General features: G+C 41.3%; 1 protein-coding gene across 1 annotated transcript in view; it reads left to right on the top strand.

The window, feature by feature from the left end:
• The window catches only part of XPR1 (xenotropic and polytropic retrovirus receptor 1), a 119008-nt gene that overhangs the window by 74396 nt on the left and 17556 nt on the right, over positions 1 to 27056 (top strand). Inside the window, exons 3-11 of the mRNA XM_052802349.1 lie at positions 1026 to 1127; positions 6886 to 7109; positions 11692 to 11841; positions 12255 to 12338; positions 12842 to 12923; positions 16084 to 16271; positions 16503 to 16682; positions 20626 to 20791; positions 22542 to 22733. Coding sequence (XP_052658309.1) covers positions 1026 to 1127; positions 6886 to 7109; positions 11692 to 11841; positions 12255 to 12338; positions 12842 to 12923; positions 16084 to 16271; positions 16503 to 16682; positions 20626 to 20791; positions 22542 to 22733 — 1368 coding nt within the window. The remainder of the gene's footprint in view (positions 1 to 1025; positions 1128 to 6885; positions 7110 to 11691; positions 11842 to 12254; positions 12339 to 12841; positions 12924 to 16083; positions 16272 to 16502; positions 16683 to 20625; positions 20792 to 22541; positions 22734 to 27056) is intronic.

Genomic DNA, 27056 nt, shown 5'->3' with positions numbered 1-27056 from the left:
AGCTTTGTTCTTCAGGAGCAAGACCAGAGCCTGTGGTAGGTTGAGAACCTGTATACCAGCCCCAGCACAAAGCACACTGAAAATAGTGGGAGTGCTGGAGAAGCTCTGGGGGAAACGACTGACAAGATGGAAAGGTCATGGCATGAACACACAGCACTGATGGTACTTGCCTTTCTGCTACGGTAAACCCAGGGAAGAAAAAACAAACCCCCATCATAAACCCCAGTCTTCATTAAAGAGGTTTGCTCTCACTGAAGTTTGTATTGGAGAACTTGCCAGTGCTCAAGATTGGAGAACAGAACAACTTCTGGGTGGATAACTGTAAGAATTTAACCCTGACACAGAGCAATGGTAGCATGTTGAGGGTGGTTATGCTGCTACTTAATCTGCTTTTGTTTTGGTTGGAAGATCTTTCCTTGATCTGGCTCACCGCATGGTTGCAGAAGTGATGTGGGAGGGAGGAGGAGGAGGACCACCCCTGCAGTGGCTGTGTGGCCTTGTGCTGGGCTGACATGACAGCAGAGGTGGCTTCAGGACGCCGGAGGCAGCAGAGTGGGCAAGTGGGGATGGGGCATGGTCTTCCCTTTCCACTGGTGTGCAGCTTTAGGGTGGGTGACTTTGTGATGGTAGATGAGATGCCTTTTAAAGAAAGATTCCTGTAGGTATAAAGAGCAGTCTTGATCCAGGATGGCCCTAGAGGTGCAGTCACTCAAGCTGGAAGTGGAAGGAAGTGGAAATGAAGCATGTGAGATCTGCAGTAGCACTTGAAGGATCAAAAAAGATGATGGGAACTTTGGTCAAGGTGCAGTTCTGCTTATGTGGGTTTTTCCCCTCTCTATCTTGGTGCAATTCCTTTTACAGCCACATATGTGTTCCCTTGGAGCCCTTTGGACTTGATTGGTCTTCTTTCTCTGCATGATAAAGAAGGTGAATTTAATCTGAAGAAGTATTTCTATGGCAGCCACTTAGAAAATTGTTCCTATGATCTTCTGTTACAACTTTTTTTTTTCTATTTTGTTTTATAGACACAGATGAGGACACAGTGAAAAGGTGTTTTGCCACGTTTGAAGAGAAGTTCTTCCAGACCTGTGAGAAAGAACTTGCCAAAATCAACATTTTCTATTCAGGTAAGGTGCTTATTTGTGTATATTTGTGGAAGATAGAGCAACACAAAAAGAGTCTGAAGCTCCCAAACTTTCAGAATAACCACAGTGGTCATGCAGGTCTACCATCAAGTAATTATAGGGCAGGTTTATATGGGAAACTGCTCTGGTTTAATCACAGATGTGAAGCTAAACCATGGTATTTGGGTGAAGGGACAATGAAGGGCAGGTGGTTTCATTGCTTTGCAGTAGCATCCTGCTGAACTTTATGAAGATGCTCCAAAACTTAAGTGGTAACCTACATAGAGGGCACAGTTTCTCAGCTTATCCATGGTCACAGTCTCCTGTGCATGTTTTGGGCATGCTAAGCTCCCTAGCTGGTGTTTCCTGAGCTTGTGCAGGAATGGCTGTCGTGGACTTGCCTGTGTATGGTAACTTGACCATCTTGATGTGTCCAACAAGTTTTTAAACACTTAACTCTTTCTTAAACTCTTGCAACTTTCTGGAGTAGATCAGCCAGTACCAGTTTGTCATTGGCTGTGTATAAAATCCTGTTTAGTAAATTGAGTAAAAACTTAATGGTGGTAAGAGTAGGGATTCCTAGGGGTCATATGTCAAAGTGCTATTGTTTGTTGTTTTCCCTGAGAAAGTTTGCTTTCCCATCCTGTGTTTTGAAAATAAGCTTCAGAGCGGGATAATTGGAAATTTGTCCTGTAATATTGCTACAAAAGGCTTAGTAATAGTGTGCTCCAGTTGCACCCACCATTATACTTCAGCTGGTTTTCAGCCACTTTTGGTAAGGTTTAAAATGGGTTTTCAACTAGAAAAGCATTTAAATATGGATACAATGATGCATTGACTTCTGCTATTTTCTCTTAACATGTTGATTTATTAACTTGGTGCTATAAACAGGCTTTTGCAGCACAATATGGTAGCCTTTTCTATTTCTGATTTTAATCTGGTAACAAAGTTGAATTGTGCAAAATATTTTAATAACCATCAGGCGATGACTTTATTGCTAGCTATTTTATTGCTAGCAGAATCTGGGTTGTGAACATGAGAACAGTTGAAAGCATAATAGGTGCAATAACTGTGCACTGCAGCTTGCCTCTGTTCAGCTTCCATCTAGCGAAGTAAGTCTCTTATGGGCCGGCTGGGCTCCCTGGAGCAGTGGTGTTTTGCTGTAGCCAGAGTGGGTGTTAGGACAGGGTCAAAGGGCAGTTTGTAGGTAGAAGCAGTATGTTTTATTAGGCCAGCTGGGTTTTATACTTTATAGGCATTTTTCTACATGTAATTCGTACGTACCTAACTCAGAACAATTGTTCTGTTTTGTTTCCCTGTGAGTTCTTCTGTTTCTGTCCCAGGTCTGAGGTAAGGCTTTTATGCTCAGAAACTTGTCATAGTTTTTTAGTTATATCAGATCCTGCGTACTATGAGCTAGACTCTGTGGAGGAAGTTCTGTCAATTTAGACGCACAATACAGATTATAATTTTCCCTAATGAGCACCTGCTGGCACATGTGCACCCACATATACGCACCCATTCCAGCATTGTTTAAAATGGCATTAATAAATACAGGGTAGGGTTTTTTTCAACTTGCTGTCATTTCAAAAAGTTATAGGAGAGAATACATGTAATTTGAAAATCTCTTGTGATAAGATTAAAATAAGTCTTTTATTGACAGAAGAGTGACGTGACTTAAGAGTATGGAAACCCTTTATTACAGTTATTAATGTTAAGCTACATCAAGAAAAGTTCCATCAGTGGTTCCTCTTCTCAATGATGTCAGAAATTTGTCACATTGGACCCTATTGTAACTCCAGGCGTGCGTTGGCTTGGATTATGACCTGGTACATCCTATTTATTATAGGCTTATTATATGGCTTATTACATGCTTGTCTTTATGACAATAAATATTGTCCATTTTCAAGAAAGTTAAGCTTTCTGTTGCTCTCCGCTTCATTTCCTCATCATCCTTCCATGTGCTGAGGGATCCTTAGTGAGTATTGCTAGGGATTGCCACAGCATGGATAACTCCATCCTCTCGGGATGGGCTGCTCCCGGACCCCAGCTCCCCTCCGGAGCACTCTGGGTTGGAGTGCCTGCTGCAAAATGCCTTTGCCTTTCACTATGTGTTCAGGTTGTCAGCTCTCATCAAACAGAGCCTTAATTCCCCAGACCATTATCCCAGCTTGGTAGGAAGGAAAACTGCCATTAACTAAATCTGATTTGATAAACAGTTTGTGATTATTTGAACTATGCTCAAGAAAATCTATAGTCAATTGAAAGAAAAAGGAATAGCAGTAAAATTTTCAGATGGTTCCAGTAGAGGAATGCCTGTTCAAGTGCTAAAGTTTTATTTGTGGCCGGTTTTGGTTTGTGTTTTGGAGTTTCTTAGAGGGGACGTTTGTTGTATTTTAAATTAGCATCATCAGGATCTGCTTGGGCTACTGTTTAGCTAGTAACGTTTTTGTGATTAATTTAGCAGCTGGTTTTATTATTTGTAGGGAGCCATGGCTTTAACTTGGTAAGAAAAATATTGAACATAATATGCACAAGTAGGAAAAGGAAGGAGTGCTAAAAGAGCCTGCCTAAAATGCCCCCCAGCCCTGAGCTGATTAGCTGTGAGGAGGTATGGCTGTTTGATTACCTCCTGTCTGGTGAAACAGGTTTAGATCACAACCATGACCATGTAAACTGGAACTTGGGGGGAAATTTTACTAGCTCCTTGGCATGATTGTTTGGTTTTTTTCATGATCCTTATGTGTGAACTTTTCTTTAAACTTGGAAAATGGAGTAAAAAACCAACTTGGAATTGCATAGCTGAGGTGATAACTCTTTAGACAGGGGTTTTTAGTCAGGATCTAGAAGCATTTTTGGGGCAAAGCTGCTGCTTTATCACAAGCAATTTTGTTGAAGTCTGCGTTTGTTGGTTTTAGATTTCTCCTTAGTCTTTGCCATGAGATTACACTTGAACTGAGGACTCGGTGGGCATCAGGTCATGCAAAATGCTGCAACATGAGTGCTTCCAGTATCTAAGTGTATGCTGCTTTTTGCTAACTCTTCTGAGTGGCATACTTCTTTAAAAGTCAGCTTTCGGAGTGCTAAATTAGTGATAGTGGTAAATGTCTTTTCAATTATTTTGGAGTATGTTGCAAACTGAGAATTAATTTCTACTCTGCTTTGCTGTTTCCCTAGGCAATTCCCTAGGTTTTAAGAATAGCAGCACACATTTTGTCTTATTTTGCTTCGGCAATGAATCTTGATGATAAAATCATACCTTAAGAAGATTAAATGATTTGTGGACTGAAGAACTGGAGTCAGTGCAAGAGAGGGGGCAGGAGGGATAAGAAGGTGGCAGGACTGCCGTTTCTCAGGAGTAGCAAGTCATTATAGGGCTGGGTCAGTTGCCTTTAAAGCCTCATCCTTGGAGGACTGCAGTCCTACCCTATGGATAGAGAGGGCTGTATAGAAGACAGCACATGACACTTTTCAGCAGTGCATAATTAAGAATGTTTGTATTTGGAGATGTTGCTTTGCAAACGGATAGGAAAATTGTAGTGGCAGTTTTATAATTATTTCAAAGTATTGTCTTTAAATAATGTCTTATTAGGCTGATGGATTTTAAGATTTTTCTGGACATAGGGACAATGGAACAGCACTTAAAATTGAAAGATGTAAATTTAAACTCTTCCATATTTAATAATTTGATCCAAAAGAAATCTCAGTGTATCACAGATGGTTTAATATGACGTTTTGAATATAGAGAGTGAACTTGTGAGTTTTATTTATATGAAGGCTTTTGATTCTAACAGCTACTCTAACAGATAGATACCCGTTACTTCTTCCCAAGAGAGCTCCCAAAGTGGGGAGAGATTATTGTTTTTGCAGTCTGACCTTGGGTGTGTTAAGTATTATGTGGTTGTAGGCTGTGGGCAGACAATTCTCACTGACAATTGCCTCTGTTCGGTGGAGTCCTTGCAGCTGTAGAAGTTGTCAGAGAGGAATTGTCCTTTCCTGTCTTTTGAAAACCTCTTCAATAAAGTTTATAATCAAGAAAGTTATAGAGCATTTCAGGCTCTTCTGTACTTGATTTTTCTATATTGATCCCCATTTCCTGTTCGGAAAGGCATTCTCCTTCTGGAAAACATCTTATGCAGAGCACTGTAAAATTATTTACAGAGGAGTTTTGGTCTTAAAATTAACCAGAATTGAATAAGACTGAGGAAAAGGTCAGAATCGCTCCCACAAGAGTAAGTCTTACTTCTGGGGGGGAGCAATTGAGAATTACCATGAAGTTGTTATGTAAGATACTAATGAAGAGAATTAAATTGACAGCCAGGAGACTGCCAGGCAGAGCTTTGGGTGGTGGAGAGACCTTGGGGCTCTGTGGTTTCTGGTGCAGTGGTGTGTGTCCTGCTGGGTGGAGATGGCTCCAGCTCCCAGCCGTCTGCTCCAACACTCTGAACCTGCTCGGTGTCTTCCTGGCCAACGCCAGGTCTGCGATTGTGCTTATCCACAGAGGTGCCAAAGCTGTGACTGAAGCCCTAGAGGGAGAAAAAAGCCTGGAAGGAACTAGTTGTACAGAACAAAGAGAACGATAATGATGTCAGTTATGCTGGTTTTAGCATAAAAAGATTGTTATTTAGCCAAAAAGATTCTTTTCTGAAAGTACATAAAGCAGCATGTTTAAAAGAACACCTTTTTCAAACTTGAGATGTGAGGAAAAGAGACTTGTTCTGAAAACATATCAAAATGATATTTAAATTCAGGTTGACTGTCCTTTTAATCAGCAAGTAATGAGGCAGTGCTTCTAACCTGCGTGAGCCTAAACTGAGGAAAAGAGGAATAAATTATTACAGTGGATCATGTACAGCAGCTAGTAGTGTTGTAGCTCCTGATCAAAGCAGAAGCTGTGTTTGTCTGTCACTGGGAGCTTGGCAGAGGTTGCATTGCTCTCTGAGTTCCAAAATTCAGCGTCACATTTAAAGTGTGGGGTTTTTTTTCTTTTCTTTGATTTTCTTACTGTCATATAAAAAGATAGTAAACACATAGTAGTGGGTGCACAGATATGAGAAGTGCTTTGCTTACTAACTGTCGAGTTTCATAGTATTGTCTAACAGGTTTTTTTTCCTAATGCTTTTTGTGCATTTGCTTTATTTGAGAAAGGCGAGCAGCTTTCCTTTGCGCACAGAGTAGACGTGTGGTCACTGCTTTGGTATTTGGATGAGACCCTATCTGCCTGGCTGCCTCCAGCTAGGGCTCTGCCAGTGTGGGGAGGCCTGACCCTGTGTCCCTGTGCTGGTTTATAGCCCCTAGGTACAGGCGGCAGCTGCGCAGGTTGGGCTTCTTCCATCCGTAACAGGTATTCGTACGGTCCTGGAATGAGCATCTTCTAGAAATCAGATGTGGAGTGGAAGTCAAGAGGTCTGAGTTCATGTCTAATGCTGCTTTAGTCTGTGCTGAAGGGACAGCCCCCCCCTTGACTTTGACTATATTAATTAAGACCTGTCTGACATGACGGCTTTTTTTTTTTTTTTGAGAATGTGTATGTTTTACATAGGAGTGCATTAAAACCTTTAACGAGAAGGAGCTTCATAAAAGAGAAATATGCAGAGTTGTTGAATTTAATGCTTAGTGGGGGAAGGCCATGTAGTAGGTTATTCAATGCAGTGCTTTTTACCTACAGGCATATTATTTGAGGAAAAGGTATGGTGCTTTTCATGGGCTCAGTAGGCAAGTTGCTATCCTCTCATCTGGCTTTCCCTTTCCTTGCTAACAGAAAAGCTTGCAGAAGCTCAGCGCAGGTTTACTACTCTTCGGACTGAGTTACAGTCAACTTTGGATGCACAGAAAGAAGCCAGCGGGGCTTCCACGCTGCAGCGGCGCAGAAAGCCGGTCTTCCACCTGTCCCACGAAGAGCGTGTCCAGCATAGGAATATCAAAGATCTGAAATTGGCCTTCAGCGAGCTCTACCTCAGCCTGATCTTACTGCAGAACTATCAGGTACCTGCAAAAAAGAGGTGGTTTTACAAAGCCCTGTGTGTAAATCTCTCTGTGCTTTGTGTATCCTTGAGTTGCCTTGTTCAAGCCAGTTGTTTATTTTTTTTTTTTCATTTTGGGGTCCCTAAATGTTACTGTAAGTCAGCACTTCAGAAATTCTCTAAGACTCAATTTTGGAGTTTTAGAAAGCAGGCATTCTTTATTGCAGCGCTCGGTACACCGGGGATCGCTCCTCCTGTCGTGCACACCAATTCTTTCAACAGTTGAGATTATATACAAAACGGGATATACATATTCATGATTTTTCCTGGAAATAATCAACATATTAATCTGAATTCTGGGAACTCATTAATATATGTAAACGTCCTTGGCACAGGCGCACTCGAGATCTTTGGTGGTCTTCAGGGGTCCTCTGGTGGTCTTTGATAGTCTTCCTCACTTGTCCCCTAGTTGACCCTTTTCTAGTGATTCTGCGCAGTGGGACACTTTACATGTTTGATACAACTTATCCTAAAGAATGTTCATTAGTAACTCTACTATCTGTCTTTTCTTGATTTACATTCTTTTGACACAAACTATATTGACACTCTGAGCTAAGTTATCTGAAAAGGGCCTAAGGTTCTTATCTTCTCAGGGAACTGCAAGGTCGACCAAAAGTAATTTTCTCTGGCATCTTACACATTTTGCAACACAGGATTTCTTATCCACCACTAGTCGGTATAACAAGGCCACTGTGTTCTTTTCTTAACACAAGATGTAAAACATCTTGTATCATAATCATTTTTTAAAGAAAAGGCAGATGCCTAGCAGTTAGCAGCGTACATCTTGTTGCTTTCTGTTGAGCTAGAAATGCTAAGCTGACCTGCAGAAGGACCTTCCTTTTTCTTTTTCCGAGCTGGCTGACCCCAGCACCCTTGGCCCAGGCATGTCCAGAACATGAAGTCACATCAGGACCTCCTTCTTCTGCAGTGTGTTGTTCTGTGCAGGGCTGGAGCTGGCAAGTTGGGGAAGAAGCTCTTTTATCTAATATTTGTTAATGAAATTTGAAATGCTAACATACTGTTTCCTCTTGGCGTTACCATGGTAGTGACTGTGACCTTGCCATATCAGCATTTCTTGTTAAAACATCCATTAAAAAAAAAACAACTGTTTTTAATTCTGTAGGATACAGGCTCATTTGCCTTGAAGTATGAAAAAAACCAAATCTTTAGTTTTACTTGGATTTCTGGCATGAAAGGGCATGGTAAATATTGCAGATGCTGATTTTATTCCAAAAATCTTGAAACAAAAATCTGAAACTGTTAAGATCTTTTTTGCTGGGCTAGCTCTTTTGGTGTTAAATACTCTGAAGTGCTTTTAAATGTCTTACTGTGAGGGTTTTTAAGTTGTTAAATAAGAATGTTTAAACTTAAATTCACTACATCTGTATTTAGATCTTTACAAGTGTTGTACTGGAGAATTTTACTAAACAAAATTCACCGTAACAATTAATTGAATACCACTCTGCGGTATGGACAAAACTTAATTCTTCCAAAATTCTGGGTGTTTGTACCTCTCCTAAAGTGGTGTCTCTGAGCACATGTCCGAAAACCATTTATGAGTTTCTCGGTAAAGCCCTTTGACTATTAGAGATAGTTTCTAGTTCAAAATCCTGGGAAAGGTAGAGTATCTGTAGCTTTTCAGGAATGGAGCGAAGCAGTATTACCTGCTGTGATTTCTTCACTTTAAAAAAAAAAAAAAAAAAAAAAAAAGAAAAGAAAAGAAAGCTCTTACTCTTGGTTATAAAAAATCGCTTCTGAGGCTTGATGAAGAATTTAAATAGGGGATGACAGAGGTTATTCCTTTGGAAAATCTTCCTACTGTTCATCAGTGAAGACAGGCTTACACACTTATATTTTTACTTTTTGCTACCATGAGTCTTGGTCCATTGTATGTATACTAAGTATTGATGTAAAACCCATCTGGATTTGATAGCTTTCACAGTTTCCAAAAGGAGCAGAGCTTCTTTCTACAACATACCTTCAAAGAGAGAATGGGAAAAATGAGTTCAAATCGGTCTTGAAGTTGAGGACAAGAAATACAAGTGCTAAAACAGACATAAAACCAAATCACAGAATACTACTCTTAATCACTTCTGACCTTAGAATAGGAAAAACTAGGAATCAAGCTCTTAGAGTTTTGGAGAGGAAGAACAATAACCTAGTGGGAAGATGATGTAACCGAGACCTTCATGTAAGAGGTAAAGTGAAGTCAACAGTGGCGTTATAAGTATCAAACTATGGCTTTGATTAAATGCTGAAGTCTTGAGTTACTAAGAAAGGAAAATCCACATGAAGCAAATTCCTCAGTCTTTGCAAAAGCAAAAGTTGCATGTGTTCATTCCTAAGGTACACAAACCAAACATTAAGTGAAACTGTAACTTGTCTCCAGGGCAGCTGTTACTTGTTTAACTTACCAACGATTATACTTCTGATAAAATGAATTTATTGTTAACAGTAATATATCATTCTAGAGTGTGTACATGTATAAATAAATCTATTTGGAATATTGTGTTTTAGAACAAACAAATCTTGACAAATTAAGTATATAGTACTTACTTACATATACTGAATATAATATAGTACATTCATCGAGCAAATAATGGAGGCTGAGTCAGTCTTACTGAACTGCTGTGCATTTGCCTTGCTGGTGCATTTCCTAATAGGCTTGTATAGGGGCAAAGATTTTTGAGTCCACTGTTTGATTCTACATGATCTTGCATTATATTATTGTGTAAGTTGCACTGTTCGGTTTTTTTCACCTTTAATGACAAAACATGCCATTAGTTGATTCACTTCAGTGGATGCGGTTAGTATCCAGCAGAAATGGAAGTCAGGCTTGGAGAAAGCCCCTTGCCAGATAAAAACATCACGAATAGCAAGAATAGAAAACATCTGACTGCGTAAATGATGTTTGACTGTTCTGTTTCACAGTTCCATCACTGAGCGTTCCTTGTCAGAAGTGCCACTGTAACCAACAGTGTTTTTATCACGCATTTTGGGGTTGCAGAATTTTTGTAGCCAGAGGATGAAATGCCACTGGAGAGGCTCTAGGGTGTCTGGTGTAACCATGCCCCGACTGGCCAAGGCACACCAGAGTTAGGCTGTGATTGCACACGTGTCAGATAAAGCGATGTTAGTTCAGGCTACAGAAAAATCTCTGACCAAAATAATCATTTGGTTGTATTTTTTAATTTCAAATTTCTGAAATAGTGATCTCCTTTCCCTGGGGTGGAATGCTGGCTTTTCCAATAGAAAGTAATTAAAGTCTCTTGTCTGCAATAATGCAGATCGTTAATGCATTGGCTTCCTGCTCCTGTCTCCCTAGCCTCATTTCCCCACCTATATGGTAGGGGTCTGGTATTAAATCACTCTAAGCATAATTAGATTGAAAATAATTTCACTGAGTAGTTGGCGCCTCTCCCCAGGGCATTTGATTTTGCTGTTTTCTCTGTTTTTCTTTCCAAGCTTTTACTTGGTTTACTTTCTAAGCTTTTCCAGAAGTGAATCTTGCAATGGTCTTGTCTGCATTCCTGCTGTTGCTTTAATGAAATGTTGAGTCTTTCAAGTGGTAGTTTCTGTATAATGAAATGCAGGGTTTCATATGCATCTTGTCACAGCAGTTGTCTGCAGTGTGATGAGCTTTGCCTATCTTAGTTACTGTGCATTAGAAGAGTGTGGGGTTAGGGTTCATACATAACTTGGAAATCAGCTATTAATTCTTGTTTTAATGCAGCATTGTGTGCTTATCTCTACAGACTAGAGAGTTACATCTCCCACATCTGCAAGCCTAAACTAGTTTTGCGCTCATTGCGCAATGTACTCTGTGGAAAAGGATGCTGCTATGGGGATGCACTTGTCTGGATTTAATCTGCAGCATTTAAAACTTTTGTAAAAGGATTTCCCTTCTATAATGCACCTATCTGGAGAACTTGATTTGAAACCAATGTAAAGTTTAAATGAACTAGAAGTCAGTAGCCTAGCCTTTTCAGAAGGTAAAACCCCTTGAAAGATTGGTAATGACTGTGGAAGTTGGGACAAAATATAGTCTTCCTGCAGCTTTATATATTTGTTAAGAGCTCATTACAGCTACTGCTAATCCAGAGACAGTTGCCGAGTTGCAGTACCTGGGACGTATGCAGTAAGGTGTACCCAGAGGGAGCGCGTCTTGAAATAACTTCAAGCATACAAGTTTTGAGTATGTCCAAAGATTATTTGTCTTCAGTGAGGTTTCATCAGTAACGTCATTGCTTCTTTTATTAAGGAGGAAAGTGGCAGTGATTTGGCTTTTCAGGGAATATGAGGTTTAGGTAGTTCCCTGCAAGTAAGTTGCCTCTTTTTATGCCCCACATTTTTTCTGTTATTTGCAAGGGATATGTGTTACTTCTAATAAAGTGATAACTCAAAAACTTCCTGACAATAGATGCAATAATTTTGATTCTTCTTCTTAACTATTCCTTTTTTGCTAGCACTGGAAATACAACCATTTAACTTCCTTGGGAGCTGACTGAGGTTAAAAGCCAGTAACTCTTTTCCCTTGTCTGCAGAACCTGAACTTCACTGGCTTCCGCAAGATCTTAAAGAAGCATGACAAGAACCTGGAGACGGCGCGGGGAGCAGAATGGCGGGTGGCCGAGGTGGAGGTGGCACCCTTCTACACCTGCAAGAAGATCAACCAGCTTATCTCCGAAACAGAGGTAAAGATGCTAGTCTGTGCACTGCTCCTCTTTTAACTGGAAAACAATGTTTTCTTGCTCACTACTGATTCCTATAACGTTTTACCCTCTCTATAGCTTATATTCGCCACCAAGACAACTATTAATTGATTTTGAAATGCCACTGATTTCTGGCATTGTTTACATAAACTTGGGTATGTTCTCTTCAGCTGGTAACTTTTCGATCTGAAAAGCTAGTGCAGTGTTAGCTTGTATTGTGTAATAACTTGATGCAGCATGGTGAGCCTTTCACATCTTTGTTACTGTGTATTAGAAGAGTATTGGGCCAGGGCTCAAATGTAACTTGGAAATCAACTGTTATTTTTGGTTTTAGTGCAGTACCATGTGCTTATCATTAGAATGAACTTCTGTGATGTGTATCTTTATCTCCTTAGGAAGTGGTGACCAATGAGTTAGAAGATGGAGACAGACAGAAGGCTATGAAACGTTTGCGTGTTCCACCCTTAGGAGCAGCTCAGGTGAGAGATCAAGTTATGTAGCCAAGCTGCTTCTCCAACTTGTCAAGGTGCCAAATTAGATTCAACATCTGAACAAAGTAGTGAAAATGATTGACATGAGCATGCTCCACAAATTGTGAGGTGGGGCATGGTCACATAATCTGCTTTAGTTCCAGAAGACTTGGAAATAGCTTACTTGCTATTCCTAATGCATGCAGGCAAGGTAATGAAGGGATGAGATAAATAGTAAAAGGATATTTGTGCTAATAATAACATATGCTTAGTGTTTGTGTGGTCTGGAATATTTTTCAAAGGGCATTGAGATGCCCAAGTTCTGTTTCAACACAGCAACAACATACACAAGAATATTATGCCGCATTTTCCATTTGAAAAACTTCAAGAGCAAGAGTACAATCAGAGATCAAAATATTGTATCCCTGATTTTAAATTTACTCTGCAAATTAATCTGACTTTGCTGATAACCTATTTACCCCACCTTAATTCTGCCATTGCTTTGTTCACAGCCTGTACCAGCCTGGACTACATTCAGAGTTGGATTGTTCTGTGGGTTGTTCATTGCACTGAACGTCACTGTCATACTTTCAGGTGGGTATCCTTGGCTGGACCCCGCTGGCTGCCATACCTTGGTTTGGATATGTTCTCATCACTTAGCGAGGTCCTGGATCTGAACTGGGTTGGTCAGGATATTCTGGGTTAAATCAGCCTGAGTCAGATCACACTGTTGAGAATTATTGGTTCTGCTCAGTAATAGATTGTGGTTTTTCTTATGTTGTATATGTGGATTTTGGACTTTGAACATATTATGGTTCTCCTGGTTTCCTCCTCCTTCTCGGAGGGGTATTCTGGAGGTGCAACATCCATGTGGAAAGACAGATTTCTGTTATCGTCCTGTGAACACAAAACCCTTGCTACCTTGAGAGGGGTGCTCGTGGAGCTTAAGTTTTGCACGGTACTGACTCCCTACAGAGAATGAGACCAGACATAGAGTCACATGAGCACCATGCTACTCGGTACATTTTCATGTAGCAGTTTCTAGGATTCCAATGTCTGGTGCCTATTAATGGAATTTATTGAATTGTTCTTGTTGGCAGATTTTGGCAAGATTGTTTAAAAGCTACAATAAATTATTGCATATCTCAGGCCTTGGTTTTATTCTGCTTTGTGCCTTCTGAGTTTGGACTCTGATTAGAGTAAAAGCCATGGTAGTACTGTAGAGTCAGATACAGTGCTTAATCACAAGCAGCTTTACTAATTGTGTGTGTGATTTCGGTAGTGGTGTAACTTGCTTAGCAGTCAGTACAAAGGAAAAGGCTTAACCAACGTATGAGCTCTTGCATTAGGGAAAGCCTATGTCTGTGGTTTTGACTTAAAAGAATTTTTAATCAGATGTTTCTGTAATTGGATCCAGTCATCTCTTGGGATAAAATCTCTCTGTTTGAGAAGCTGTTGGCAGTGCTTCCTGTTTGGTCTTCCTGTAGTAGAGGCAGGAAGTTGACCTGTCTGTGTGAAGGGTCTGTTTAACATGGAGAAGCTGTTCTTTATTCATCGTATCTCTTTTTTTCTGTTACTTACACGTTTGATCTCTGTGGGAGATGCAAATATGAGTGAAGTCAGTTGTGTTTGCTTTATCTCTCAGTATTAACAATGAAAAAGTGACACAGTTGAGAATGAATTCATAAAACTTATTATATCTCTAAAGCAGATGTTACTAACCTAGTGTGAGTAATAGGTATGCTTGTAGTAGCAGACATGATGCGGTATCTGTACGTTATTTCAGATATTGGGCAAAAACTGTATTCTAACTGCAAAGTGTTTTTTTTAATTGGGTATTACTTTGCTAACTTGTCTGCTACTTTTGCCGAATTGTTTTTATGATTTGATTGACTGAGATAGGGTTTTAGTGTTGGATGTGTAGAATCTGTGAAACAGCATTAGAACATGACTTCTAATAGTAAATCACTTCTGTATCGCCTGATTTTAGAACTAGAACAGCAACATTTTACAGAGACAAGTTCGTAATACCTTTGGGTCTGTTAAAGGCTGCAAATGCTACAGGTGGATCTCAGCGGGGTGTCACCCTGAAGAGTATGAATTTTGAGGCCTCACTGTTTCTGTATCAGCTTTCCTAGGTGCCAAGTTAGTGTGTAATTGAGGTTGAAAGTTCATGGAAACGGGCATGTGTTTTATTAAGCAGAGACCTGTTAAGATTTCATGCAAAATTTCAAGACTTGCTGCAGCAGTGCCCTGTCTCTTGTTTGAGAATTAGGCTGTGATGCCATTGGGCTTGTCACCAGGGTCATCTTCCTCTCTGAGCATCTTGTTCAGAGCCTGCACTTGCAGAAGGGATGAGTTGATCAAGTGTCATGTACCTGCTGACTGTAGGAGGTGACTTCGCTTGTATTGCATTTAAGTGGAAACAATATATGAATGGAAAATCTCTTTGCCTCAGGGCTGTAGTACAGAGCCCTGAACTGTGTTCACCTCGGGATGAACCTTTGTCTGGGTGTTCTGTCTCAAATAGCACACAGCACATCTGTCCTATTCTGACTGGTCATTTCTTATTCAATAGTTTTTGGGCTACTCTGTCCTATTTGGAATCACCTCCCTTGGTTTTGTCTGCTGGTATTTCAGATTAAAATTTGAAATGCTGTTTTTTCAATTTCATATTTAAGACATTTTTTTCAGCTTCTTTGGGGTGTCTGTCATTTCTGTCCAAAATTCAACTCTATTTTGCCTGAACCCAATAGTCTCTTTAATTTTAAATTTTAAGCAACAGTTCTTGAGTCATTGTTCCTTGCACAATTTTCCTCCATAATTTTATGTAGTATAAAGCACAGATGCTGAACTTGTGAAACTTCTTATGGATATGCTATCTCTGAAGAAAAGTTTGAAAAATTGGGGTGTAATTTAGACATAAAATATAGACATAATAAATTCTTAGCATCAATTCTGTAAAACTGCACGTTCTTTTTTTCCCCTTGTAAAAGGCATGTGGGTGAGAAACATTCGATGAAACTGAAATTGAGGATTCAATTAACTGTATTTTATTTGTGCTTTTCTCATAAAACCCATATCAGGCAACCGAGGGACAGTATTTTGCAAAGAGGCTTGTGCTAGAGAAAGCTGCTGCTGTATAAGGCTGCTCATCATTTGAAATTAAGCAAATTTTTTTCCAAAACCCTGAAGATTGAACAAAGGAAGCAACAGGCTTTGCAGTGTTGCTGCCTTATGTTGGGTTTTCTGTTTGGGTGCGGCTGGATATTATATTGCTAGTTATGAATATGTATTACATTACAGTTGCATTGAGTTCAGTGATTAGGTGCAGTTTAGCATTGTTTTAAATGCTGTAATGGTGCTTCTTGGTTTTGTGGGGAGCTGAAGTATTTGTGTATCTGTCCATTGGGATTTCATCTCCATTAAACCAGAACATTTAAGTGCATATAGTCATGATTTATGCTAGTGCTGTCCCTTGTGCCTGTAGTGTGAGACAGGGGACTTAAGATGCTGCTAATGACCCGACTACACCAGCTGGAGAGTGAATTTTCCCCAGAATACTCCTAAGTCCTCTGACAGGCTAGGCAAAAAGTTCTCCACTTGCTGGAATATGCAGGTGCATATGAGCATACCCTGTTTTCATGGGGTACGGCCAAACGTCTGGGAACCAGCATAAAGCAGTGGAGCACAGCTTTGTTTGGTGACATGACTTGTGCTATCATTAAGGTAATTTCATTTTTGTGTTTGCCAGGTGTGGCTTTTATAGATGGACCAAATGTGTGGCCACTGGTGAGAATCTATAGAGGTGGCTTTCTCCTGATAGAATTCCTCTTTCTCCTGGGTATCAACACATATGGCTGGAGACAGGCTGGAGTGAATCACGTCCTCATCTTTGAACTCAATCCCCGCAGCAACTTGTCCCATCAACATCTCTTTGAGGTAAACAGAATAGATTGTAGGAGTGGTTGAGCTGTGCGACGTATCAGGAGGATAAATCCTGCACTGTTTCCTGGCAAGGAGTTCTAATACAATTAGAAGAGGAAGTTGCTGAAGTCTGATTAGATTACAGGATTGAGCACTGCTCTCCCTTTTCTTATAATGAGAATTCATTGTAGGTTTCGGAGCTATATTTTTATAAGGTGTCTATGTGTTTTTTCTATCTTTCTGTAGATTGCTGGTTTCCTGGGGGTTTTGTGGTGCCTGAGCCTGCTGGCATGTATATATGGTAAATTCACCTACATCCCTATGCAGGTGAATCCACTCATCTTGTACGGCTTCATGTTGCTTTTTCTCATCAACCCCACCAAAACCTTATATTACAAGTCCCGGTTTTGGCTGCTGAAACTATTGGTAAGTCTCAAACCTGATTTAAATAAATAATTTTTTTAAAAAATGTTGTAGCTGAGCAGTAGCAGTGAAGTATATACAAGTGTCACTAATCTTCAGGAAAGAGGGATGCTTATACCACTGTGTGTTCATAGAGCAGACCTGATAAAGTATTGACTGCAAATGGTTGTTGAGCATGCATTTACAGAAGCAACTGCTTGTCTGTACCAGTCTATCATTATCTTCATATTGCAGATAGCTACTTGTTAATCTTTCTATAGACAGCTGTATACATACTTTTGCACATACAGAAACACTCTGGTATCTTTGCTTGTTTGTTCCTTAATGTAGCGAAACAGTTTGATTAGGAGTGCTAAGGCAAGGCTGCATGGATGCTCCTCAGCCCAAATTGGGTGAGCACCAACATTGAGAGGGTTCGCTGATGGAGAGGGAACCTTTGCAAAGGTTACTGCTTATAAAATTATGTTCGGGGGGGGGGGGGGGATCAGCAAATCTCTTTCTGGTCTTAAACTATTTATTTTAGACCCAGCTCCTATTTTCCAGGTAAGATAAGTCTGGTAAATTGAATGTAAATATATGTGCTACTTCAGTGTTCCAGTTATAGGTGGAAGCTCCAAAAGAACAGTTTTCAAACTTGTTGGATGGCTCATCAGTTTCTTCCCAAATGGCTGTTTCACACGTTCATCACCACCCTGTATGCCCTTTTAAAATTGACTTTAATCAAGTGGGTTCCCTTGATACCTTATTCTTGCTGGAACTGCTCTGAGAACATTGGGCGGAAGAGAATTTGGCTGGCTGGTGTTATTCGTAGAATCATTTTAATGCCAATTAAAACAACTAACTTTATCTGGAACGTGACAAAGATGAAACGTAGAATCGTGCTTCAGGCATGTGTGTGCAGGTATACACACAGCCAGTTAACCTCTGTGTGCTTACATCTGTGATTTGATTTGCTAGCTTACTTCTATTTCAGTTTCTTCCTTTTCTGCCTTCCAGCATTCAGCCATCTCTCATAAATGTACCTTTAGTCCCAAGCCTCATTAGTCTTACTGCTGTCCCCTGGTGCTAGGGGAAGCACTGGAAGTGCTCTAACCATGTGAGCAATATCTGTGCTAATTTACCTTAATATCTTAACAGGGTAAGATTCTCAGTCTTCACAGAGCTCTTGGGCAGTTTCCAGGACCTGCTCAATCCCAGCTATCTCTAGGCTATGCTGCAGTCTGCCATACAGCCATACCTTTGAGTGTTTCAGAGGCAAATTCATCCCAAGGTCTCCTGGGGAAAAAAGCTTCATCAAAATGCAAGATCGCCTTAATGGTGGAAAAATGACACAGTACTTCTGACTGTGTTATGCGGAAGGGGGAAGGGGAAAAAAGAGGCCAGACAAACCACATAAAGAGTAGCTGTTAGGCTTTTTCTAATTTTTATTGTGTGTAATTGGCTGGCTGGGTGTATTTTATTTCTCCATGTAGTTGCCAGCAGCTATCTGGGTGAAAGGAGGTTTAAATAGTGCAATTCTTAACTATGCTGTTCACATAAATTTTGGGTTGATGAGTGTTTTTCTTCACATGCTTGATATGTTTCATTTCCAGCCAAAATGAAGTCTGACATATCAGGTGTAGCAGAGCGTTACTGGCACCTTCAGTTTTTTTAGAACCAAATCAGGAGCATACTTTAGTGTGTTGTAGCATTTCCTGATGGATCTGGAAGGCTTACTGCATCCACCCGTGATCATGAACAACTGCTTGTTGGTACTTATGAGTGGGATCTCTTTTGATATTCCCTGAGGGACTGCAAGTTACATCTGAATTGATCTTCCTCCAAGTGAAAAAAGTTAGTTAGTAAGTTTAATTCCCATGCCAGGCTCTTCTTTCTCACCTACGTGCTTAGGCGAGCGTTCTTTGCCCCTTTGCTGCCAGATGAGAAGCCCATGAGTGCACTTGTGTAGGCTGAGGAGAGCAGCTTGCCGGGTGGAATCGGATCTGAGCACAGGGGACAGCACAGTGCCTGCATGCCCACGCTCGCCGCAGGGTGCCAAAATGGTGAAACAACTGCAGGGAGCCTGTCTGCGAGAGGTGAAAATCTAGGAAGTGTTTAGCTCCGGCTCAAATATCTACCATCTCAGCACTTATTAAAACTGCAGTAATCAGCACCAGGAAGTCTGGGCTCAGATTGTGGAACTGTTGATACATAATTGCAACCGATTAGGTGAAACTGAGGTTCAACTCCAGCTTTTGGTATTTTATGACTTTATTCTTGCAGCCCATCTTCTTTGGAGGATGTTGCAGACACTTCTCAGCTGGGAAGCAAGGAGTTGCCTGCAGTACCTGCCAGCAGGCAGTGCCCTCCGCTGCCAGCACCCTCTGGTAGCTGGGCTGCAACTCCAGCTGTGCCCGGGCAGCCTGCGGCAGCAGCTGGAAACCACAGTGCCTGGCGCGCGGGGTTAGGAGGGTTCAAATGGCAGCTCAGGTTCTTGAAGGTAGTTGACTGAGATGCCAGTGCCTTAGCTAGGTCATGGACATATCTGCTGACGCCTCCTCTGCTGTAACCTTTAGGTGGAAAGCTTCTACTCTCTTAAAAATTTTATGCTGTCATCTGACAGTGCCTAGGTGTCTCTCCCTAAATTAAATAACAGTATGGATTTTATTAATTTCTTCTTTTTTTGGGGAGATCTATCTGTAAAGCTGCTTTCACATTTCATTTGTTTTAGTTAGTCTTTGTTTATGGAAAAAAAAAAAGTCTATGATGAAACGGGTAAAGATAGTATCAGGGAGTGTTGGTAAAATGCAGGAAGGACCTTTGGAAGGGAAGGCTGGTGTGGCTTCTCTGACCTCTGCAGAAGCTGTTCTGCAGCTGGATGGCTTTGAGGACAGACCTCCCTAATGGCTGGCCCTGTTTGAGCCTTTGTAGTAGGTGCTGTCCTATGTAAGCACAGTGCTTTCTAGGTCAAGATCCATATCTGCTTTATGCCGCTAAGTCTTAATCCCCTATTTGGCTTTGAAATTTAGGACCAGAGTCTTAAATTGGCATTACAAGCTGATGGGAATGTGTCAGTCCTTTCCCAGGTTTCTGTAACTGTGCACCCTTCAGGTTAATAAAGAGAGCAATATAAAAGATCAGTGTTAGCCTGTGCTTTCATTAATTTAAAGGTTCATAAATCTCTGAACTACCGGATGGTGCTGGTGCTGTCTCTTTGACAAATTGGCCGTTAGTAACTATAACTAACTGGGTAGAGAGAGTTGTAATCAAAGGTAATGGACCATGAAAACTGTCTGGTTTGAAAGTAGCAAAACTGCTGTTAAGGCTTAGAGAGAAAGTGGACTGCAATTGAGGGGGAGTCTAATTGACAGTCAATAGGATTTCTTCAGCCCTTTCTTTAACTCTTGCCCTGCTAGAGGCTTTGGCAGATCCAGCAGTAACAATCGTCACTTTTACAACTTCTAACACCGAAGAACTACTAATGTGTTAAGTAAACTGAGCCATGATCAGACTAATGGCCGTGCTGAGGGTCTATAATCTAACTGACATGAAGTGTGAGGGAGAAGGTAAGTGTGGAAAATGTCAATAGATATGACATAAATGCCTGAAAGAAAGCGGTGATCAAAATGAGGAGCAACAGGAAAAACAGAGCTGTGTAGAGCTCTTACACAGAGACTGGGAGTTTCTGGGAAAGAGCTCAGTTGGAGGAGACTGGGCTCTTCTGCCAGTAAAAAACCCAAAAAGGTGGGGGGGACATGAACCGTTGCCTGCAGGAGGAGGAAAGCAGGAATGTTATTTGTACTAAAAGTGAGGAGAACAGTTATCTTTTTGTCAGCAGGAGCAAAAGGTCAGCAATAAATCTTCGAGCATTTCTGTTATTTCCAAATTTGTTCAATGCTGTGATGTCCTGCCACTGCATTTAGATGTCTTTGACGCTGTCATGAATTACTGCTTTTTTTCCTGACAGTTTCGAGTGTTCACTGCTCCCTTCCACAAGGTAGGCTTCGCAGATTTCTGGCTGGCTGATCAGCTCAACAGCCTGGTTGTGATACTCATGGATCTGGAATATATGATCTGCTTCTACAGCTTTGAGGTTCAGTGGGAGGACAATGCTGGACTTCTGGCAAATACAGGTAGAGTAATGCTGGCAATCCAGGCTAACACGATCAAAATGACCTGAAAAACACTGAGCGAGGCAACTTCATAATCATCTATCTGTTTTGAAGAGGGCTCCCAATGACATAGGAAATTAAATAATTGGCATTTCTTGTAAACACAGCATTAGAGAGATTCTGCCCTTTCTTACTTCTATCCAGAGAAATGGAATTTCACATCCGTGTTCGTTTCCTAATCCAGTCATCTGGCCTGACATGTATATTCATCAAAGAATTTAGACACAGCACTTCTCGACTGGAAAGAGAAATCCATTTTCCTGGCATTGTTGTTTTATTTCATAGTGGTTTAATCATATAAATGCTTTTAGCCCGTTCCTGTTCCTCAGCATGAAAATGAGTTGCATGAGCTTGTTAACCACAATGTTCTGTGCTGTAGCCTGCTTCTTACAGGCTCCATCACAGTACCCTAAAGCAAGAGAGGATGGAGAAACTTCCTCAGAGCTTGTTAGTGCCACCTCTTATTCAATTAGAGTTGATGCTGTGATGCCAGGGTTGTGCGTGCTCTGCTTCTTCTCTCCTTTCTAGACAGAAGAGCAGCAGAGTTGGCATATGAATTTTGACTTTGGCCTTCCCCGTGGCAAAATAGTACCTGTCTCCTCCTGGATCAGGCCGTTGTCTTTCCATTTTAAGCAGTGACTACTGGCAAATCATGTTGTCTGATGATTTTGACACTTGCTGAAAGAATTTGCAGTATGCTTCGATAAGCATCAGTGTTCACTTTGTTATTCCAATCTGTCTGATCTTTCTCTTCCCTTTAAGATAGTGTTGCAAGTAACTAAATATTTATTTATTAAAAGTAGAAGTAAAATAAATAAAGCAACTGAGTGGATAACAACTTGTCCTCTTCCAATCCAAACAGTGGAATGATAGTGCGGTGCTTTGGCATAAATATCAGCTAATAACTTGTCTCCATTAGTCTGAATAAGAAACAAATGTTTGTTAGTCAGTGGGGTGTTTGGTTTAGATGTGCTGAGCGAGACAGCGTAAGAATATGGCATGCTTGGGGGTTCCAGGCAAAGCTGGGGTTTTCCTGGTCATTTCCTTAATAAAAAGAAGGCTTTCAAACATCAGGGGTGTGACACAATGTCATGTTGGTGTAGCTGCCTCTCACCCCAGTTGTTTAAAAAAAAACCAAACCAACCAAACAAAAAAACCCAAAACACAAACCAACAAACCAAAACCCAAACACATACTGAAATATGTTTTTTCCTATTACAATATACAAGAAAAATGGGTCAAGGACATCTTAGACAAAGTAGCCTTTTTGAGCTGTCCTATGGAGTTTGGGAATGCTCTCCCATTTATGCACAAAAATTCAGTGTTGAAGGCCTTTTGTAATTCCATCCTTAATTTGATTATTCACAGTACTGCCAACAGCACAAAATAAATTTAGAAATAGATTATTTCTAATCTTCTTGCATGTTAATTATACTGGCAGCAGTGAAAGAGTTAGATGATGATCTTTCTGGATGTGTTATTGATGTCATGTCACCTGAATACCTCCGAGATGAAATAAAGGGCTTCAGGATACTTTCTGGTGATGAGCTTCTCGCTGTTGTGGATGTGCATGTGCATAGTTTGTGTGCCTAAGTATGAGACATTGATGGGGAATTGCTCTCATGTCAAGTGATATTACTCTTACAGAAAGGAAGATGATAGGAGTTCTTAAATGTACTAACTCTTTGTACCTGAAACTTTTTTATTACAGATAATCAGATTTGTTACAGCTACTCCTACGGAGTGAGAGCAGTTGTCCAGTGCATCCCTGCTTGGTTGCGATTCATCCAGTGCCTCCGCCGTTACCGTGATAACAAACGGGCCTTTCATCTAGTTAATGCTGGAAAATATTCCACCACCTTCTTCGTGGTGACATTTGCAGCCCTCTACAGCACTCACAAAGGTATTGGTTATTTTGGAAAACACTTGCAAGTCACAGGATTTGCTTTTTACATGGGAGAAGCTCGGAATTTGGCATCCCATTGAAGCATGAACTTTTGTCTTTTGGCACCTGTGAAACATCTCAGTGGAAAGGCAAAGGCCTGCGTAGCTTGCAAAGAGCATTTTAAGATCTCCTTTTAGGTATTTTTGACATACCTGGTCTGTTTAGAACTGCACTTTTGGAGTGTGAGAGAGAACTTTCAGGTTTCTCTCTCAAAAGGAGAAAACTGAAATACCTGTCAGTTTTTTCTGTGAAGGGAGGCTGAATGGGAGAGGTATAAGGAAAGAGGTAACATAGGAAATGCTTCTCCCTTGGCGTTCATGAATAGCTAGCCTGGATCATCTAAATAAAGTCAGTTCATCATTCCTGAATGTGAGGAGATGTGCACAGTGCCGGGAAAATGCCCTCTCTGGATTTTCCTGTGTTTTTTTTAATCCATGTTTTTGCTGCAGCTGGTAGGGAGTTGTTTCCAATCCATTTAACTGCAGATTGAGCTCTGATCCCTGAAGTTCCCCATCTCCCTGGAAACGACAATTACTCGATTCTGCTCCTGTTCTGAAGGAAAAAGCTTTTAGTTTCTGCACTTCAGGCAGTCACCCTGCCTTTCATTGTTCTGAAGTCCTAAAAGCTGTATTCTTTCATTTGAAAATATATGCCTTCTATATCTCCAGAAATTATCAACTGCACGCACTCATGAGCAATTATCGTGAAATATGGTTGTGGCGGGGCAGGCAGAAGTGTTCAAGGCATGCTCCTAGTTAACATGCTGGCTTTTTGGAGGGGTGGCAGGGTTATTAGAAACCTTCATGTGGCCAAGAAATGGCTGTTTTGACATAACTGGGCCTGAAGTCACACCAATAATGTTTCTCAAGCCTTGCATTTTAACAGCAGAGAAGTGCGTTGGTGCAAGCTGGCTGAAGGCTGGAAGTTGGGCGCTCTGTATCTGGAGGCACATGGAAACCTTGTGTGGGAGCATCAGTGGTGGATACAGCGCCTGGCCCGTCTGTGCATCTCCTCCCCGCTGCTGTGTCCCCAGAGCTTGTTCCCATTTTAACTTGTTTGCTCAGTGACATTCTACAGCTCTTCAGTTCCAGCCCTGCAGTCCAGTTAGTCACTGCCGCCAAACCCCGAGATGAGACAAATACAGATTGCCTGGCTATAGTCACTGTTTATATGCTTTTATATACAGTGCCTACTTTGGGGAGGCTGACTAATGCTTCTCTTTCCCAGGGGGACACTCTGGCAGAGCCTTCTGTGGGAAGGTTGGGGTAGGTTTGGAACCAGAGAGGAGAACCAGCATCTGTCAAAATGTCCTGTTGAAGAATTTGACCTCTTTCTACTCCCCTTGAAGTTTGCATCTGTGCCAGTACCACTGACCCTTGTTCTCGTTGCTGCCATACATAACTGTTGTCTGCTCTTCAAGTCTGGCAGGGAGTGGGTTGTAATGAGGTGTTTACGAGCCAGGCACAGGGCTTGTTCCAGTTGCTGAGAGATGTTTGTGACTCCCAGCTTTTGTCTGTCCGGTTTTGTTAGTGCGAGTCAATAGCATGTAGTTGTTGGTATTGAAAAAAATTTGGAAGCTTCATGGCCTTTGGAAATGACATGTTAGCACAGATTTTGTAAATGTCACTGTGCCTGGGCTTGTAGCTATTTTTCAGAGGGCTGCCTAAAGACCTTGCCGTGTCTCCTCAGACCTGTAGGCCCATTCCCATCCTGCCATAAATGCACTTTCTAATATGCTGTACCTGTTCAGAATCCCATTTTATCAATGTGCTTTACATAGTTTCCCAGTTCTTTCTGAACTTGGAATCAGATGGTCTATCATCAAGTTGTTATGATGTTACTGTTGAAAATAGATGCACTGCTCGCCCACACCTTCTCTGTGTCTGCCTAAGGATAGCAGAGACAAACACTGATCCCTTACCTACAAAACATCTGTTGGGGTCTAGCCGCTTGCTGTTAAGAAAGCAAGCACTGCCCAAAGCAAGTGTCAAATTGGTCAAGATCCTTGCTTCTTAGACCTGCTCTAAATTGCAGTAAGTAACGAACCTGTTAATTGCTGTGGTAACAAGGGTTTTATTTAAACAGCCTTTCATGCCTGTGTTTGCAAGCCTATGACTTATACCGTTGGAATGACAGTTTTTGGCTGCCAGGACAAGAGGGTAATTGGTGGCCTTTTCTTGGGAGGTCAGGTAATGTACACCAGTGCCTGTTCTCCACTTGGGAGTCCTGGGAATGTCAAAGCCCTCTGAAAAGGCTTGCCTTCTTCCCTTGATTTGAACACTGAATAATTCGTAGCTGGTCTGTAGGTTTTTAGCTTACATCTGCTAGCTGTGTGAAGCTGGACTGTATGGCTAGGAGGGTTTGTTGGCATTGAAAGCCAGCTAATTCATACAGAGTGCACTTAGAGCATTCTTGTGCTGTGTTTCCGTATGCTTGTTGGAAAACAACTCGAACCAAACAAATGCACAAATGTTGTCCCACAAGTGGGGTTTGATACCTTGTGTGCAATAAGCCAATCTTACACAGAGAGCTGAAATATTTATTTATTTCATGTTTGCACAAAGATGGGTGCTAGGTGATAATCCCACAAAGCTAGCACACCACACCAAAGAAATACAACATATTTATTCTGTTACATGGTTAGTAAAAATCCACCTAAGTTTATGCTCATTGGTTAGTAATCACCATCCCTCCTGTTACTGGTTAGTTATATTTAAATTAGTCTTGCTTGCTATGTAAATTGGCACGCATGCTCCTTATAGGTAGGGGCGAGCCAAGTCTTTTTGGTCTTGCATTGAGTCGGTGGTTGGATCTGCCCCTGCCGCCTTTTCCTTTCCCCCAGTTCATGCTTCTTTGGCAGTCATCCAGCTTTCAGTGCCTTCTGAAGAAGGATGTTTCCTTTTTATCAGTCTTTAGTTCCTCTTCAAGGGTATAGTTGTTAGCAAAGTATACCAAGTAAGCAGACCTGCATAGCGAAGCTATCAGTAAGGGTCCTCCTTAGAGGACAATGCATCATGTTTAACCCTAAATTAAACAGTGTCACCACAGCCTAGGCATTAACCCAAACATATGGCTACACAAATGCTACCTCATTATGTTTAAGTGATGTATGCTGCTTTTAGGCATATGTGGTACTCCTTTCTCCAAACCTCCTGTAGCAAAGGATCCCCCCTCAGTAACACTGCGTACTGTGGGCTCTTGATGAGTGTCTCAGTTTCCCCAAAATATCACTGTTTAATAATTCATATTGCTCAGGCAGTGCATAATTCTGATTCTTTCTTCCCTCAGAGAAGACATTTCTTTACATTTCTTCCTTTTGATTGAGATGCAGGATGCAATTTTCTCTGCTAATTGCAGTTGGGATGTTAGACTGGTGAGATATCAAAGTAAATTTGGTTAAGTTTTCTCTCCCAAACTTGCAATCCTGTTCTCCTAGGACTAGACTAGGTTTACAGTTAACTCCAAGCTATCATCTTGATATTCAGATAATCATCTGAATTAGTGAAGCTGAAGTGAGAGTAGCTACCCACAACAGTAAGACTGGAGCAGATAGCAGTTGTGCAGACGAGTGCCGACTCAAGCTGCCCACTTCACCACGGCTCAGAAACACAACCACATTTCAGGGATGACAGCAGCAACCCAAGGACAACTGTTGCTGAGCTCCCAAAGGAAGAATTCTCAGTATTTTTATATCGCTCAAAGGAATGGGAAGCAAAGGCCGCGTTCTGTAAATATAGTCCTGCGGGGTATGTTTGCACAGGCAAATGAGGCATATCTGTAACTCTAAGCTACCTAGCAACTGGAGTGCGTGCCGCCGGTCCCTGCCCTCTCACAGCACGGCTGAGCAGAAGGCTCAGCCCCCGGCTCTTTCCTACCCTTGCTTTGCCCTAAGAAGTTCAGTGCTGGCATTAACTTCCCTGGCAGTGCTGAGTAGCTTTCCCCAGTGCTAGCCAACTGAATATTATATTGCCTTATTTAATCCCTACAGAAACCTACGTGGTGCTGGGGAAACAAATGATTAAGCCCGAGTCTGCAGCAGAATATTTACCCCAAGTGCAGTGTTGCTTTGACACACAACTACTTTTTGCAGTGTTTTCGCTCTGCCAAAAGCAGATGTGCTTTCCTTGACAAATGCACCACGATAGCTGCTTCTACTTCAGTCCAGCTTATCGTAGCATTCCATGGGGATCCCCTCTTGTATAAAGTGTACTTGCATTTAAGAACATATGCTGACATACCTAGAATAGCCAGCCTTGGTTTTGTTCCTCACTCGGACCTGGT

This window comes from Harpia harpyja, chromosome 11, assembly GCF_026419915.1.
Source record: "Harpia harpyja isolate bHarHar1 chromosome 11, bHarHar1 primary haplotype, whole genome shotgun sequence".
NCBI lineage: Eukaryota > Metazoa > Chordata > Aves > Accipitriformes > Accipitridae > Harpia > Harpia harpyja.
This window is presented reverse-complemented; position numbering and strand designations above follow the sequence as displayed.